The 18,199-nt window shown below is 39.2% G+C and overlaps 1 protein-coding gene across 2 annotated transcripts in view; it reads right to left on the bottom strand.

Annotated features, from left to right (window-relative positions):
- Positions 1–17,940, bottom strand: part of GRHL1 (grainyhead like transcription factor 1) — a 44,159-nt gene extending 26,219 nt beyond the window's left edge. The window contains exons 1-8 of one of the 2 annotated variants that reach the window (XM_011365119.2): positions 17,724–17,940; positions 15,170–15,356; positions 12,676–12,746; positions 10,405–10,795; positions 9,311–9,387; positions 7,686–7,842; positions 7,379–7,490; positions 6,380–6,474 (exon numbers count right to left, since the gene is read on the bottom strand). In XM_011365119.2, the coding sequence (XP_011363421.1) occupies positions 6,380–6,474; positions 7,379–7,490; positions 7,686–7,842; positions 9,311–9,387; positions 10,405–10,795; positions 12,676–12,746; positions 15,170–15,235 (969 nt within the window). In that variant the 5' untranslated portion in view covers positions 15,236–15,356; positions 17,724–17,940. The remainder of the gene's footprint in view (positions 1–6,379; positions 6,475–7,378; positions 7,491–7,685; positions 7,843–9,310; positions 9,388–10,404; positions 10,796–12,675; positions 12,747–15,169; positions 15,357–17,723) is intronic. The other variant, XM_011365118.2, reaches the window with a different exon arrangement.
- Positions 17,941–18,199: the final 259 nt, after the last annotated feature.

The raw sequence follows: 18,199 nt of genomic DNA, 5'->3' as shown, positions 1-18,199 counted from the left end.
GTGACGAGCTGTCAAAATAACCAAGTTCTATAGAGGAGCTTATTGTTTCTTGACGGTGGCAGGGTGGAGGAAGGGTAAAAAATCTGACCCCTCAAAAAAAAAGAATGAAAAATGAATTCAAGTGACAGCACAAATCGTGGCTAAATAGACATGGTGCTTCAAACCTGTTTCACAAGATGCAGGCTTCACTACCAAACCAAGGCTTTCTTCAGCTGCCAAGTGTCTCCCTGTCCAATCAAAAACATCACGCACTTGGCCCTGACCCCAAGGCGTGTGCTATGGTAAATGCACGCTATTGTTACCTGCGATTCTAAGTTTCCCCAGGATCCAGTGCATTTTATTTTACGCCAGACGGAACCTCTGGCTTAGACACTGGAGTATGCTTTGTGATATGCTTTCAAGTTAAAGTTCAATAAACCTCACTTTAAAAAAAAAAAAAAATGAAAGACGTTTCAAGGAGAAATCTTCCTCGTAATCAGACCCGAAACAGTTTTTTCAAAGCAAACCTTCCGATTGCCAAGAATTTATTCCATATCAGCTAATTAAAGGCATTCTCTACAAATTTCCAATCAAAAAATGTCTCGCCATTTCCAATACTGATCAAATACATTTCTATAAAGGAATGTGACTATCTTTCTGGCACCCCAAATTTTTGTTTTTCATTTTGATAAATATGTATTTTCAAAATGCATAAAAGGAAACTCCAGCAGTGGGATGGATGTCATTTCGGAAGCCTCCACAGCTACCTGAAGTTTCTCGAGGGGGTCTAAGGATGCATCATAGATAATTCAGTTCAGTTGAGTTAGCCTCACATGTGCCTAGACTTGAAAAGTCTCTTAGCCTTGGTTTTAACAGCAACGATGCTGCCTGCTTTCTTCTTCTCTTTAGGCCAGGGAGGACACACTTTTGTTTCAAAGCTCCTGCCTACATTCAATCGCAATCGTAAGTAAGATACTGACTCACTTCTCTTGCTCCTCCCTCATCACACTGGGAATTTCAAGTTGTGAAACAAACCAAACCTGTCCTTGCTTGATGCAACCAAACATGGCAACACCTTATTTTAATGGAGCACTGGACTGATGCTTCACTAGAATGGAATCCTTATAAATGCAAGCGATATGCTCAGTCCAAACAAATTAAAAATTACTCTCACAATGAATTCCAAACATTATGCTTAGACAAAACAACAAACTGTTATTAAACTCCTAAACCTGCATCCCACAAGCACACACAGAAAGTCTGAAGGTCAAGTTACCAGAACGGTCACACCCCTCTGACAGAATGAACTCTGCAAGCCTCAAGTCCTTCACCAGGAACTCCATGCGTTTTTGCTGAGACGCGGGGACAACAGGGAAAGACAGCAATGCTCCAAGCAGACACGACCCCCCGTGCTAAAGCCTGGCACTCTAGTTGGGCTCGCATTCTATTTCGATCCTCTTTTTTGTTAACGTGAGCCTCTGCAGGACACATAAAACATTTGGCTCAGAAGGGCGACCCTTCAGGATGCCTTGGAGTTGCTTCTTGGGGCTGCTAGAATTAAAAGTAGAAGCCAAAGTGCTCTCACTGGCAGGGTTTTTCCTCTGGGGAATGCGACGTTCTGATTTTGTCCTGAATGCGCTGTTCCCTTCTCCACAGACCAAGGCACCACACTGAAGGCTGAAAAACTAAGGGAACTGAACCACGAAGAGACAAAAAGTGTGCTGAAATGGACTCTGTCACCCCAAAGAGAAGATCATGCTACCAAGAAAAAGATGCAGCTGCATCTGTCTGCAAGCACTCGGACACAAACTGAAATGGAACGGCTCCGCCTGAAGGGCTGGTGAAGACATAAAAATCAGCCAGGTTCCAGAATACTACCACCGGAGAAACGCCCGAATCTGCAGGTTGTTTTAAGCCACGAGTGCGCAATACAATAAAACAAAATCAGACTCCACGCCTAACTTCTCTGACAGTGCTCACTCCAGCAGGAGCTTGGTGCAGATCTGATTACCAGTAAGTTCTTGTTAATGTTTAAAAAAAGAAACGTGTGACTGACAGCCATACCACAACAATATACGTTCTAGTATAAGGATTTTGAAGTCACTACTGTGAAAAACGTGAGATATTTTGTACTTCTGGGGTTCATTACATCTTTAAAAGATACACTTAATACTCATGGAGATCACAGCTACAGAGGATCACAGAAATCTTGAACTTTGCCTTAAACTGCAGCTGTTTTCCTATTTGCCACACTGTCTAGGTAACTATAAACAAACATGCTACTGTCCCATCAACAGATATCCCTTCCTATTAGTGTTACCCCAGGCTTCCTCAGAGCTGGTTGCCCAATTTCACTTGATTCCACTCAGCTGTTTTTTGGTTGATAATTTCCACTCCTGTGTAGTTAAACATCACTCAAGTAACAATCAAGATAAATTATTTTCTGGTAGCAAAACTGCTCTTCTGCCACAGGAATTTATACTCGTGAATCCGCAATGCTATTGTTAAGAATTCTTACACTTTCTAATATTCTCCCATCAAGCACACTCTCTGTCCATTTCAAGGTCTAGATTCTTGCCTCCTCAGGTGACCTCATTTTGATGACCAAGCAGCAAACACATTCGCATCTGGAGGACCAAGTGCTGAGGTACTGAACAGGTAGCACTGCCTTACTAAGTGTGAACACAGGCTCCTTACCAGTGCCTAGCATAAAACAGCCATTTGGAGAAGTGAATTCTCTCAGTAACTGCCTTTTCCTTTATTTATTTTAGCTCTTCAGGCTTTGAGAGGCTCTTACTTCATGTCATTAATCAAATCTCGATGCTGCTGTAAACGCTTAGATTTACAATCCAAGCAAGAAATTAAACCCCAGGCCAAGATGTGCGGCATATCCAGAATTAGTCCCTTGGTTTTGGAACTACTGAACTGCTCAGAACAGATGATCACAATTTATAAATTGTGTCTCCAAAGGTCATGATGTTATTATGTGCAGGATCTCAGGCTAGCCCACAAAACCCTGTTTAACCCACAACGTACCTGAACTAGTGTTTACCAGTATTAACTAGTGAATACTAGTGTTTTAGCCCGAGTCTGGCACAATGTCTTGGATGTAGCACTCAAATCTTTGTTGGACAAAATTATGATTTCCTGCAGCAGGGGAGAAATGCACAGCTGGCTCTGGATAAAATCTTTACATAGTCCTCCCTCCTTCCTTTATGCGCTCCCTCATTTCCTAGTCTTCTCTCCCCAAAGTGACTAGTGCCCTCCTAGCTTACAAAGTCTAAACTTCAGCACCTTGCCAGAGCACCATCTTTTAATGTTTCAAAGGTAACTGCTTTTTCTTCCTGCCAAAATTACCTCAAGCAGCTGATCTCAGCTGTACATCAGGAGAGGAGGAATCTGATTAAGTTACTTCGCAATGAAATGTGAGTATCTGATGAACTTTAACTTGTCCAGAGATTTCTGACTCTTTAAAAGATGTCTGACTACCCAAACAAACCTAATTTTGTGTGGAGCACAGAAAAATGAATGAGATAGGTCTACGCAGTGGGAAGATGAGTGCTGCCTGGGGGGCTGTTTCTAAAATATTTCTGCTTTTCAAAGAAACTTCCTTCGCCGCCACCACTTTCAAACTAATGACTTTTTACTAGTTCCATAACTTCTCCAAGTTTCTATGGTGATAGTAGCTGTATAATTATGCTGATGAACGGAGTGCATACAGGGACAGTATAAGATGAATCCAGCTTTGACAGTGTTTTCCTCAAACTAGAATCTAAGCCAAAGTACTCAAGATTCGATCTGGTATGTCCTCAAAATATAGTCACCTCTGAAGTGAGCAAAAGCTACAGGGAAGATTCAGATGTCAACAGTGGGCCAGAATTCTGGTTTTACTCATCCTGGTATGGCCAAAGCATATGTTAGATATTTTTAAAAAAAAAAAAAAGTGTGTGAGGGGGAGGAAGGAATGCCACATATCTCCAATAAACCCTTATGTTTCTGGGGGAGAACGAAGTAGAATTAGTAATCAGCAAATGTAGCCCAAATTAGAACAAAAAAGTGGATACTTTCAGAAAAAGAAGTAACAAAGAAAAAAGAAAACCTATACAAGATTTAGCATGTACATGTGTTCACTCTAGCTGCCCTAAGGCACCAATTACTTTAAGTGTAAAAACAGAAAACATCAGCTTGGCCACGGAAAGCAAAAAATCCAGATTCTTAGTTCCAACACCACTAGAAGCTGATGCCTGATATTAGCTTCCAAAGGTAGCGAGGTCGCATCCTCAGTAAGAAATGGCACAAGCCCCTTCCAGTAGCAGGTAAAGGCTTAAAAATCAGTGCTGAGGTCTGGAAGGGGAAATGAAACTCAATTTACCTACAGCAATTAGTGATGTTATTAAGACTACTTAAGGCACGCCTCCAACAATATTTCTCTTCAAAACAAATATGCTGAAGGCCTTCAGAATGAAACCAGCCATTATCCCTGCCCATCGTCTTGGCTTTCTTTACTCCCACCCAAAAGAGTGACACATCGAACAAACAAAGCACCCTGCCCATATGCAGGGCCTCTCTGCCAAGATCTCCACGCACTCTGACAAGAGTTTATTAATCCTGACGACACTCCAACAAAGAAGAGAGTTGGCACCATAGCCATTTTATTTTCCTAGGGGGATAATGGGGAGAAAATTGAGCTAGTGAACCAAGAGACTAACCCAAGGTCACAAGTAAGTCAGAAAAGTGAACTCAGGCCTTTCACATTCTCACCTCCTCCACAATTTCTCAATTAGTCTCTAATGGCTAATAGGAAGTATTTATTTCTCTAGTTTGCTTTAAGAACAGAAGTACCTGTAGGGCACGGGGCCAACTCTTCTTAAAAGGCTCTTAGGAGACAGCACACTGAGTCCTATTATAATATTTAAGTTCAAAATAACTGTAACGATTATATAAAATGAAAAATTTACTTTTCCTCCTAGTAGCTCCTCTGTGGTGAATTAACTGTTTAATCAAGTACCAAACTCTGGACTAAGCAGCCCGAGGCCATTTGTACAGGACTGGGGTGGTCGGCAGGAAAACCTTAACGCAATGAAAAAACTTTTTACCTTCCTCACAGACTGGTGGACCCCAGTTACGAAGTCCTGCAGTCTTAGACACACGTTTGCCGTGGACGGTAGAGGCCCAGAATAAAAAAGGAAGGCAACTGTAATAAAACTTAACACGGGTCTCAAGAATACGATCGTATTTTTTAAAAGCAATCCTAGACAGTGAAAAATGATATTCTGCAATATTTTAGCATCTAAGAGTATCTTATTCCATAATTGCTAAAATCCTTGTTGAATGAACAAATAAATAAATAAATAAATAAATAAATAAATAAATAAAATTTAAAAAAAGAAAAAGAGGTGATGTAACTTTGTGCCTGGTCCCTGATACAGAAACATATTCCTAATAGTATACCAAATCCTAAAGATCAGCCTTATTTGAACAACTGTCTGGAAAATAACATATGTTTCTATTGTGTTTCATGAGCTCCCAATTTTTAAACTAATGAAAAGAAATAAATACCAAAACTCTAAGAAATTAGTGAAGAGAGGAATTCTACTAAAAGAGAAGAATGCCGTGAGAAAGGCAGAAATGAACAAAGAATATTGCTGTTTTTCCTAAAAGGTACTAAAAATTCCAATGATCCAAATGACCATCTGAATTGGAGGTGACGCTCCGCTTGTAAAGCCTGAGAGAGAGGAATCATCTTAAAGGAGCTGTCTTTAAAAAGGCGATAGGAGACAGACTATTGTGAACGATGACTCGTACTTAAGGGCCTCTCTAAGGAAACTCCAAGTTTCACAGACATTGTTCCAATAATCCTTACAACATGCCTGGAGGAGGAAGAGACGGGTATTAACCGCACTTTGCGAACGAGGAAATAAAGCACAGTGAATGAGAGTCTGACTCCAGGCGGAGCAGTGAGTGTGGCAGGCCCCCGCCAAGGCCGCCATGCCCCCACTCCGATGTGCTGAAGTGTGCTGACAAAAATGGACTTTTTTGGAGGATGGATAGGAAAGGGGAGAGAGAGAGTTTTATAACATCTGGGAATAAGCTGTACTTTCAGAAAAGTGAAATAATGAAAAAGGAGGAAGATCTCTAAAACATTCGGCTGGCTCACACGAATGAGGAGGTGGCTCAGGGCTGATGAGATAACAGCCATTTCTTCTCCCAAAGTTCCATCCCATTTTCATCCACTTCACGATTTATGGAAATAACCTATTTCTTAGCAGAACTTATTCTCTCTGTTTCTTAGCAAAGAAAACATGCAGAACTGTAAAAATTACCAGTTGTCAAATCATTAAGCTCCTCCCACCATCCTCAAACAGCCAGAAGTTTAGGATCCCTGGATTTCTGTACCTACCTTTGCTTCATCATTAATGTCCCAAGTGAAAGAAATGGCATTATAAGCAATCTCCTCAATGTTACTGATGGTATTGAAGCTTTCTTTATAGTCAGCTATATGAGTGATGAAAAGAAAAAGAAATTTGTGATTTCTCGTTCCGACATGCAATTACAGCAGTCCACAGCAAGATTCGGTTTTTTATGTAATCACCTCGGGATGACTTAAATTAACACTCTATTGGGTTGAGAAAACTTCAAAAACTGAAGAAAAATAACTTTTGTACTAGAGGCAGGCTTAGATATAATTTTATCTCATTCTATCAAAATTAGGATATTTAGGACTAACAAGTTTAAATAATTGTCTCACGGTCACAAAACCAGCCCAGAAAACCAGAATTAGAATTCAGTTCTTTTAATTCTTTTGAAAAGAAGTAACACTAAGATTAAGAGCCATCTTATGATACAACAGTTTTATATGAAAATTGCATATACAGCAAGAGTAGTTTTCATAAAGCTACGGACTTGCACAGGTCTGCTGCTATACCCCACGTGATGAATCTCTGGGTCTATTTACAGGGAGAGGAGCTTAGCAATGCAACTCAGTACGTAACTAGGCACGACTGCTAGCTAACCGCACATCAGCAGTATTTTTTTACTTGCTGATTGGTTTTTTTCCCTCCACCTTACTATCATCTTCAAATAATCTCTTAAAAAGACATTACCCTTCAAAAAATTTGCAGACCAAAAAGCAGGACATTCTTATGTGAGGTGGCTATATATAGCTTATGGCCCCAGTGTCACATGGAAGGCCGCTGCATGGGGCACATGTCCTTATGAAGGAAGTAATGTTAAGAGCACTGATTCCAGGAGGCCAAGGACAGTGTCTGGAATGGATCAGTAGCTGGCATAAAAACTCAAATGCTTTCGGCAGGAAGCTGATCACTGCCAAAAATAATTGGATTTAGAAAACTGGATGCTTGCGCCTCTGGGAATAAAAGCAGACTCTGGAGCTACTTACCTATGTCAATGCATCTTTGTTTAGCTGTGTGCTGCCGGGAGTGCCAGTACTTCCAATGCCTTAACTGATCTTCTCTGCTTTTGTCTTCAGCAAAAACCACCATGATCACACTCTACGAAAGAGAATGTGCATTACAACATAAAGACACTAAAGGGTGAGTATCTTTTGGAAATGTACTCGGTTTCAGATTTTACAGTTAAACTGGCTTGAAACTGCAATTTTAGACCTTCATTTAGATCTGCTTCAGACCTGGAAATATTAAGCTCTGACAGCTCTTCTAGAGAACAGAACTAAAAGCAGAACTTACTCGCACTTTGCTGATGGGGTGGTGGATTCCCTCATTGCTGCTCACGTCCTTTAAGGTGACAGGATAGAACTGGCCTTTGTTCAGGTATGTCATAGTGCTATCTCCCGGCTTCTGTCGGAGCGATTTTGAGGCTTCTAGGGTATATTCAAAGTTGTTCCTGAAGGACAAAGAGTCACAGATCTCTAATCCATTCTCTGGGAAGCTCCCTATATGCTTTAGCTCAATCTTGAAATGCTTCAGCGTGGATATATGCAAATAGCAGACTACCAGGAAACAACCAACTGACCATGTCATATTATAAATAGCATTTGCTACTTTTTCCAAGATAAATATAATCCTAAGCAACACAGAAATTCTCAAATTTCTCAGATGGACTACAAAATGCCTACTAGAAATTTCATGAAGTACTGTTAACCATCAAGAGTTTGGAGGCTAAAAATATTAAAGATGCTAATAAGTGAAAAGGACTTTGGAAGGAAATCTCTTAAGACATGGTGCCAATCTGCTATTTACCCAGCAAAGGTTGTAAACAGGTGGCTGGCAGTCCTCTGATCAAATTTGATTTGGTCAGCACAGTACTTTTATGTTGTTTTTGCCTGTAATTTAAATGTCTTCTACATTTAAATTTAAATTCTCTACATTTCCTATTACCCTACAGTACGATTGTATATCCCCCTGAAGTTGCTTGATAACCTGTCTAGGTGAGGGGTTGGCAAATTACACCTCTTTTTGTAAATAAAATTTTAAAATGTATTGAAATACAGCCACGCCCTTTGTTTACACATTATCTACGACTGTTTTTGTACTAAGGCAGCAGAGCTGGGTAGTTGCAACAGAGGCTACATGGCCCACGAAGCCTACAGTATTTACTATCTGATCCTTTATGGAAAAAATTCGCCGACCCCTGTCCTAGATCCTAAAGGCATTTCGGTTCTTGACTCCTGCAACTTGAGGCAGGTCTTTAAGGGAAGTCTTGATTCCCATAAAATCCTGGACTTTTAAATAAATTTTTTTTTAAATTTCAAAATACATACACATAAAAAATGCATAAGACAAAATTATAAAATGAAATCTCTAGATGCCAACAAATCTGAAGGTGCTTATAGATGCTCATAATTAACTTGGAGAATATTCATATTCCCAGTAAGTATGAGATATCATTTTGTGAAGTTTAAAGAAAGTGGTTATCAGGTCAGAAAAAAGTTGACTTCATTTATTTTATCATTAGTGAGGCTAATTAAAAAAAAAAAAAAGCCTTTATCTATCTGATGTTATTCCTAAATTCTCACAGAATTATACACTTTTGGAAACAGAAGAGACCTCCGAGATCGATTTAATCCCCTCATCTCTTAAGATTCCATTCTACTACCATGGCATAAAGAAACTAAAGGAAAGAAGAAGCACCAACACCAAGAATTAAGGAAACATGAAACACAGCTCAGAATTCAAAACAATGCACTGAAGCAAATGTCCTCTAGCAAAGAAAGATTTTCTTACCACAGTAACTGTAGTAAGATACAAGTGAAAGCCCGCTAAAGCCACCTCTGATTTTTCAGTATCAAATTAACAAAAAGAAATGTCATAAAAGCTGAAAGTTAAAAATCAAATTAAAAGACAACCATTACCCAGAAACACTGTCAAAAACATAGTCCTCTGAATTCATGCCAGGCATCCGCAGACTGAGCTCCGAGGGGAAGAAAACCTGAAATATCAACGCAATGAGCCACAACTATTTAACTGGTTATCAGGCTTACTAAAGACCAAGTCTGGTACAGCACAGCGCACGTGGCTTACAGCAACCCACTACTCTTTCAACGTTTATTTGAAAATAAAAATTTTAACTCTGTGAAAACTTAGAAAATTAAAAAATTAAAAATATCCATTTCATATGTCGCTCAATTAAATTCAAACAATCTAGGTAGGTACTCCCACAGAGCGCTCGTCCCTCTCCCCTTTTCCACACATCCCAATTCCGTTCAAATTCTAGAATCTGCAACCAAAATCTCAAAACTTTTAGCAGCCCTCGCTATCATTGTACGAAGTTAAGATACGGTATCAAGTTTGCACATGGTGCGCTCTCTCAAATGAGGTTACTACTCTACTCCTACCTTTTTAAGGAGAGAGATGGTCCCCTATCCCTACCCCCACCCCCACCATTAAATAGTTTCAAACATCTTCAGTTCCTCATTTTTACCTGAGTAAGGTGTTCATCACCACAAAACCCTCAGAAGTATCTGCAGTTCATTTGTAAACGTCACACTGTGCATTTGGCATTAAGATCCATCTGCCTCCCTGACAATGCTACCAACCAAGAAACACCAAGCAAACACATGACAAATCGTTTTAGATTAAGACCAGTTGCAGGGAGCTTGTTGTTCTAGGGCAACAGTTGAAAATGGACTATATGGATATATCTGTTGTCGATGGAAAATTATGTATATGATTCTCTTTCTCCTTATCCAGCAAATCACTTAGCTGAAATCATAATTGTTAACTCAGCTGCTGGTAAGATTAGCCATGTGCTCTTGATAATAATTTCTGGGTTTATAGGTTTAGTTTACAAATTATACCCACGGGGCTTTTCTCTTTAAAAAAACACTTTTGTCCCTAATCCATTCATTTTAGGCTGAGTTTCAGGCTTACATAACAAGGAAGAGGTGGAACCCGATACTTATACAAACACACAGCCATCTCAGGAAGATGCTTTTGTTTCCTGTACCTCCTGAACGCCTTCCTTGAAGGTCTCTGAGAAGGTAGAGTCTGGAGTTCGCCTTTGAGCATTTGGGGGTTGAGCACCAGAGCTGAACTGGTCAGTATTAAGGTTCCGGTCGAAAACCACCACCCGCTCAGTGGGCTCAGGATGATACACTGCTGGGGGGATTCCTGAAGCAAAGCCGTGGGGCTGGGTTTCTGTCTTGATGGAGTGGGTAGGCATCGTTGCTATGGAGACAGTGACTGTTGTATCAGGAACTGTTAGATGGCCTCTCTTATCAATGCCCAGTTGGTTGCCATGAGGAAGGACAATGTTAAATGGCACATTTTTCAGAACTTGCACTCTGTTTTCTCCAGCAGAAATGAGGGACTGCTCAGTCACATTTGGTATGCTGTTTCTTTAAGGAAAAACAAACAAACAAACTATGTTTTTAAACTCGATGCTGATACAGTTTTTTGACAATTTTTATTTTCCTAATGGCATCAGGCTGTTGGGTCCTATGCAATAATAATAATACACTTGGTAGAAACCAAATAAATAGAAAAAGGCACAACAACCCAATACTAGAGAAAGAAAAAAAGACTTCATAGTTATAGGTCAAGTAAAATCCAAAAGTAGTAAAATTTCATTTGAATATTGAGAACTCAGAGCTCTCCTCTATTACACTTTATTTCCCATAATCATAATAACATTATATTTCATTAGAACCTTGAAGCTACAAACATGATTGGCAGGAGCAGTCGCGGACGGTGGGTCACACACAGACTCTAATGTCAGAAGGCCTCAGCTCAGATTCTATGTGACCTCGAGCAACCTACTTCATCTCATAGTAACTACATGCTCATCTATAAAATGGTGTCATGAGGTCGTGACGAGGGAGGATAAAACGAGATGATACACTGAAATGTGTGTAACAAGGCTGGGCACAGAGAGTTCAAGAAGTATGAGCTATTATTACTGGTCGCCACTTCTCCTGGTACTTACGCTTGCTAATTTGGCTTTCTCTTTCATCAAAAGAAAACCTATGATTACATTGTACCAGTAGATATATTTGCGTAAAATTACTTTTGGTTAAATAGATATCCTGGGTAATATAAGATGATTTCTAGTCCAGGGTAAAATCAATGAATTTTCAGGGCCTCTCAAATCATATAGGCTGATACCTTTAAGAAAAAAAGCAATTTGGCAATTTTGTACATTTCAAGATCAATAAAATATTCAAACCTTGAACTATATACTCACGCCCAGGAATTTATCTTGAGGGAAAAAAGAAAAAGCTATCTAGAAAGTTGTTCACTAAGGCTTTATAGCAGTAAAAAATTAAACAGCCTTAATGTTAAGGATAGCTAGGTTTTGCTTTAAAATACTTGGCAAAAATAAATTTAAAAATTAATTAATTTAAAAAGAGAAGAAAGAGTATATTAAACAGGAGGAATTATGTTGGTAACTGAAGAGGCTGGTAATGATACATGTGTGTTTATACTATTTCTCTACTTTTGTTATGTTTGAAAATGCTCATAATAAAAAGCAGAAAACAAAAGTCATAAGCCCTTCACCAAAGGGTAATTATGAAGATTAAAACAGCAACATGGAAAATATTTATCAAACATACAAAGCAGAAGAAGCCTTACTACTGCATCCTACCCACGACTGTAACTACAACCACAGATAGATAAATACCTCCTCAGGACAGTGGGATTCTGAGTGATTCTTCTTTCTTTAAAAATGTTTTACTCCTTTATGGTAATAGAACCCAGGGCAATTTAAAAGGTATATTTACTTGTTTCATGGCCATAAAGCCTTGATTTAATTTTCTCAAAGTTTTAACCTAAAATATTTTAAAATTAACTTCAATAGGAGATTGGACTACAGTTGAATGTATTTCATTAAATCTTGCTTAGGCGGTTTGTCAAGATCACTGGTACTTAACTTTTTTAAATGGACCTCCACCATAGCCACATCCTTCTTAAGAGAGCATCAAAGACAAATCAGCAAATACTTATGTTATTACTAAAAACATCTCTTTGGAAGAGAAAGTTAATGCTTTGTTCTCTAGAAAAGGCAACTATGTCTAAAGAAACTGGTAACTTCTTAGAGTAATAGAATCATGATTAGTAAGAGGCAAATCAGTAATGAAATGTGAATGTAGACAGTTAAGAGTCCAACTTAACTATCACTTTCACTAGTGTTTGTTCACTTAAATAAACTCTCATCTTATTTTCACAGAAATCTGGTATTTGTCAAGGGTACTAGTTTATGCTCTATGTTAGACATTACCTTTTGCTGTGATCTGCCTCTGGGTGCTCAACATCTGCCTTTGCTGTTGATGATCTTCTCTCTCTTGGAACCTTAGATGGTAACACACATGACAGCCTTTTATTTTTCGGTAAGTTCAGTTATTCATATGTCTACTTAATGCTGGGGAAACACGATGAATAAGACAGTGTCTGCCCCCAAGAGCTTCGATCTGGTCATCAGGTCGATATATAAAAACCACTGTTAATTAGTGGCCAAATAAACTTAGGGCATCATAGTCTTACTATCATTGAGTTTGGGTTTTATCTCTTAAAAGAAATACCTGTGGCCTGGTTTTACCCATTTACCTATGTAAGGTCATAGAGAAGAAGCTACTGAAAATGCAACCGGGCTCTTTCAACTTTCTCACTGTTCTTCTTTGCTACCCTTCCTTTCAGAGCAAATAAATGCAAAATCAAAAGGATCAGCCACGTAACAGTGTACTCCCAAGATCCAAATGCTGCTTTCAAATGATAAATTTCTTTAGATACTCTGGGATTCATATTGTCAATTATTCAAAGGATAAATCAAACTCAGTTTGTTCTATTCCTTTTTTGATTCTGCTCTTCTTTGTACAGAAGGTGAAAGCAGGCAAACGCTCCTTGGTGCACTGCAGACATCAATCCAACTGAGACATGGTCCCAGCAAAACTGCTAAGAAGTTTGAAACTGGTTTTCAATGTGAATGTAGCGATTCTATTCTTACAACTTGTTTTACCCTTAAAGACAAAATAAATCGTTTCATTTAGTAACAATGTGCTTTTAAACCTTTATCAAAATTATTATGTAAAAATGACTGATGGTTATAGCCAAAAAAACTGAAACAAATAAGTCAGTTCATGAAAAATAAATAAATAACCCTATACCTATCCGAAGAAACATGACATAGAACACTAGTAATATTGTCACCCTTAATGGACAGACATGAGGATTTATCTTCTCCTAAGATATAAAATACCTTTAGGATCCTTTATTTAAAATATACACACACAATCACTGCAATCAGTGTTATCACATCAGTCTTTCTGGTACTAAACTTGTTGGTTTCCTCGCATTCTCAAAAGTTTCAGTTAAAAATATATAACTTCAAACTTCATCATTAGTACTTAGAAACTCATGGTTTTTATACTGATTGAGTCAATAAGACATGCCATAAAGAACAGATATATAATAAGTTCTACTTCAAAGGAATCCTTCGTGGCTACACTTCCCGGGCAAGGGTTTTTCTAGCATCATTAGTTACTATACAAGATTCCATTCATAGTCAAAAAAATACTTACCTCGGTCTCTCAAATGCAGTAAGCTGGCCACATGACCTCAGACCAGAAAAAAATTAAAATCTTTTGTTTATGTCCCACCCTAATTTTGATAATCAAACTATCTTCTTTGCTTTTTCCCCTCTGCATTCCTTATATTCAAGAAAGAACACAGTGCCAGAATATAACAAAAGGCAGGCAACTGGTCAATCTAGGTGTAAGTATTTCGGAGTTAATTATCCTGTTATTTTAAGTTTTCTATCAGCTTGAAAGTTTTCAAAACAAAAGATGGGAAAAATAAACTGTAACGTGTAGCCATCCTCACATATCTGCTATTGGTCAGAAAGGAGAATCGCCATAGTGAATCCAGCAGGCAAAGCACATCCCACAGGGGACAGCATGGCACACTGAAGAGAATGCCTGGCACAAACCAGACCAGGCCTGAAATCCTGGCTGCAACATGTAGTAGTTGTGAGACCTGAGAACCTGATTGTTCTCATCTGCTAACTAGGGATAACACCACGTATTCTGCAGGGATTCTGGAAGCATCAGAAGTAACGTACGCATTGTGAACATAGCTAGCGTAGTACAGGTAATCAGTAAGTGGAAGTTAGTGTTATTAGGGCAATGACAATGACACAGATCGGTGGTGTCATGTCCAGCTATGAACGCCGTGCAAAACCCCAGGCAGAGGAGAGACTATATTTAAGACTCATCCAAATCTCCAGAGGCGGGCAACAAAATGTATCCCGATCTTAGAACTAGGAAGTCCAAGACCAGAAAATAGTTTGTTTTTTCACGAATCTTACAACCAACTCAAATCAAAGGCTCTGTAATATCATCTGGGGAAAAGGAAATCACTCTGTGTTCATTCCTACACAGGAATGAACCAGTGCCCACTCTGATGGCACTAAGAACTACCTTTGAGAAATGTTCAATCTCAATAAGACACATCTTCCATCTTCTTTTATGGTAGCTTTACTTTTCAGACAGAGCCAGAACAGCTGGCTACTTCACACAATTTAAAAACAACTCTTTGATTCTGTGATCGCAGACTTTCAGCTTTGAACCATAGTAATTCAAAGTACTCATTAAACTATTTATAGTCACTAAAGAAGCAACTTGTATTACATTCTACCAGCAAATTACTGTTTTATATGCCGTTGAATCAAGTGCATCGTGGGCTGTTGTTAAGGGTTTTTAAAGAGCAGGCGAGCCTACCTTGTAATAGTCGTAGAGCAAGCCCAGCGCAGCTGCACTGTCTTCATCTCCATTGATGCTCATCATCGCCTTGGTTGCTGCAGTGAGAGGGTTTTCCAGGAAGGATTTCCAGGCTTCATCCTCACTAGTGTAGGAGCGCCGCTGTGGATAAAGTGCTTCATTCTGAAGAACCAACACTGGCCGTTTGCTTCAGAGAAATTAAAAAAATATTTATCATACTTTTCTACTGCGAGGCATCATAAGCTCATTTTCAAAGGACCAAACAACCAATTAATTGATGTTCCAATAAAGCAGTCCATTGTCTCATCAATGACCCTAGTAAAGTAAATTAAGACAAGACCAGAAGACAACTTACTTAAATGCAGGCCAATGGGTCACCAGTAAGATAAAAGGCATTTAAACATAGGGAAACTTGCAGTTAACTGACACAGGGAACCCAGGATATACTATTTGGCAGGAAAAAAACAAAACGCTCCAAGAAAATGCAGGCTATTCAAACACTGCACATAAACGAATATAAGGACAAAGTAATGTAAAACAGAACGCTTATTCTTTTCAGACATATGCAATGAGGACTGTACCCTCTTAAAGAAGAGTATATATGGTTCAATTATCATGCTGCTACATGTTATTTCCCTCTTTCTTCTGCTGATACCATGCCTTAAAAACTTCCCTGCCCACGAACGAGGGGGAGAGGAGGAAGGGGCGGAATGAAAAAGGGATACCTCATTTAATCCTCCGGGGTATATGAGAAAGTTAGAATATTCTACTGATTACCAGCAGATTGAGCATGGAATGTGGCCAAAGGGGACTGTAAATCAATAAGGAGGCATAATTTTCTGGCATGGGAGTTAACTGTTTATCTTAGAGATAAACACTTAAGAATCTACAATTAAATGAAGCCACTGAACAAACAGATTTTAAAGAAAATATGTGGAATCTTTTAAAAAATCTTCACCAGTTTTCAAAACTAGACAAGAACTATTTCATTTTAACACTGCAGTTTGGTAGGAAAAATCCAGAAAAATCAACGTAGCTCTTAGTAAAACTCTTACAGAAGACTTAATTTAAAAGATTAAAGCAAACATTACTGATCCCAAAAACTTAATATGTAAACAGTCTCAACAACCATTCAGTTGGTACTATTTAATAAGTCAATAAAGAGAAAAAAATGGAACACCACCTCCAGCAAAATGAAGCAGGTTTTTTTTTAAGGAAAAAAAATTTAAATGTTCAGAACTACTCTGAATTATCGCTCTTCTAACAAGCAAATTTAAGGATCGGTTCTCATTGCAACACACAAATGAAATATGTAAATGGCCTAAAGGTGACCTACCTACTCTAAAAGTGAATGTAGAAAGACTGATTATCTTTTCAAGCAATCAACAAAGGTTAGGATTTGGCAGGCACCCAGGCCCTTTAAAAACAGATTTAGAAAAAGGAGAACATCTTTGGAAAAGGGGGTGTGTGGGGGGAATCCGACAACTTAATTTATCTTGTCAAAATTAAGTCTTATTTCAAAGCCAGTGTTTTTACCCTATCTAGGCATAATCATAGCTTATATCTGGTAGAAAAAGAAGTCTTAAGGTGGTGTACTATTTTAACATAAAACAAACACAATGGGTTGTTCAAAGCAGATCGTCTGTTTAAAAATGAAGGCTGTTTATACAAATTAAAAAAAAACCCAAATATACAAAGAGGCATTTCCTATGCCATCAGGAGCAGAGTATAACAGCTACTGAACCAGTAGTACCTGGGGGGTGATTTACTGGTGTACTGCTAAGCTATTATTAATAGTGTAATAGCTACTTCCAAAAGATTATGACAGCACTTGGCTCATTCAATTCCCATAATGCTAGTTTTTCAGCTTCCCTTCTTCTCCCACGCTTATCCCAAATTTGTAGAAGCAACAAAAAATAAATTCAATATTTTTTGCAAATGGTTTTGTTTGTGATCACCCTGAAGGTGTGTGTCACATTTCCAAAGTGTGCCTAAGGCCAAAATTTAGCTTTGGAAGTCTGCCTTATCTAAACTATAGGAGAGAAATAAACATGAAACCAGCTGCCTTTCTTAGTCTGTTTCCTTATATGACAGGCTATTGCTAGTCCCGAAAGGGCGTCACTGCCTTGGGGGGAATCTTAAACCCTTCATCAATGATCTCGCAGACTTCCGAAATACTATATTTTTCAAGAGACAATTTAACTGCATATTCTACAACGAAAGATTAATCTATTTAAGATATTCTATACATATCTAACCTTCTCATCCAGAAAAAGAGCACACTTAAAATGATCATTAGCAAATAATTATAAAACTGGGAGGGGGACCTCTCCGCGCTAGGTATACTGATCTGAGACATACTAATCGGTTTGGTGTGACTTACTTTCAAACAAATTTATTTTGGAACAATTTTGTATGTACAGAAAAATTGCAAAAAAAAAAATACAGAAATACTCTTCATCCAATGTCCCCTGCGAACGTCTTACATTACCACGTTACATTTGTCAAAATATTTCTTTAATCACAAATTCCGAAAGGCGTATTAGTACAGCACCTGATTTCAAAGTTTCAGACCCTTGGTACTTTCTGAGTATTCTGAGGTACAGTAATCTGTAATTGCCATCAATGATGCAAGCGGCACAATAATTCCGACAGCAACTTTCTCACACGGCCAGCCAGGGAAAAGAAAATGCCGGGACACCGGAGCACGTCAACTCTTCCCTGAATCTCCCCCTTCGGAAGTTCTAGCAGGCCGGCCCAATGACACGGTTGAGCGACAAGAGATCACCTGGAGACCTCTACCTTTCCAGCCGCGCGGCGCGTCCCAAAGAGCTCCATGGACTCCACTGAGCAAAAGCCACCGAGAGCGCCCCGGGCGCGGGGCACCGGGCGCGGGGCACCGGGCGCCGCAGCCCTCGGAGCCAGAGGCCCGAATCTCCTTCCGCGCACCCGGGCCACTAGGAGGGCAGTGAGGGGCGCGCCCGTGAGGGGGTCGCCCTGCGAGGACGCGGAGGCGGGGGAGAGGGGCTC

This window comes from Pteropus vampyrus, unplaced genomic scaffold (genome assembly GCF_000151845.1).
Source record: "Pteropus vampyrus isolate Shadow unplaced genomic scaffold, Pvam_2.0 Scaffold105, whole genome shotgun sequence".
NCBI lineage: Eukaryota > Metazoa > Chordata > Mammalia > Chiroptera > Pteropodidae > Pteropus > Pteropus vampyrus.
Note: the sequence above shows the minus strand (reverse complement) of the source record. Positions and strands in the feature narration are given on the sequence as shown.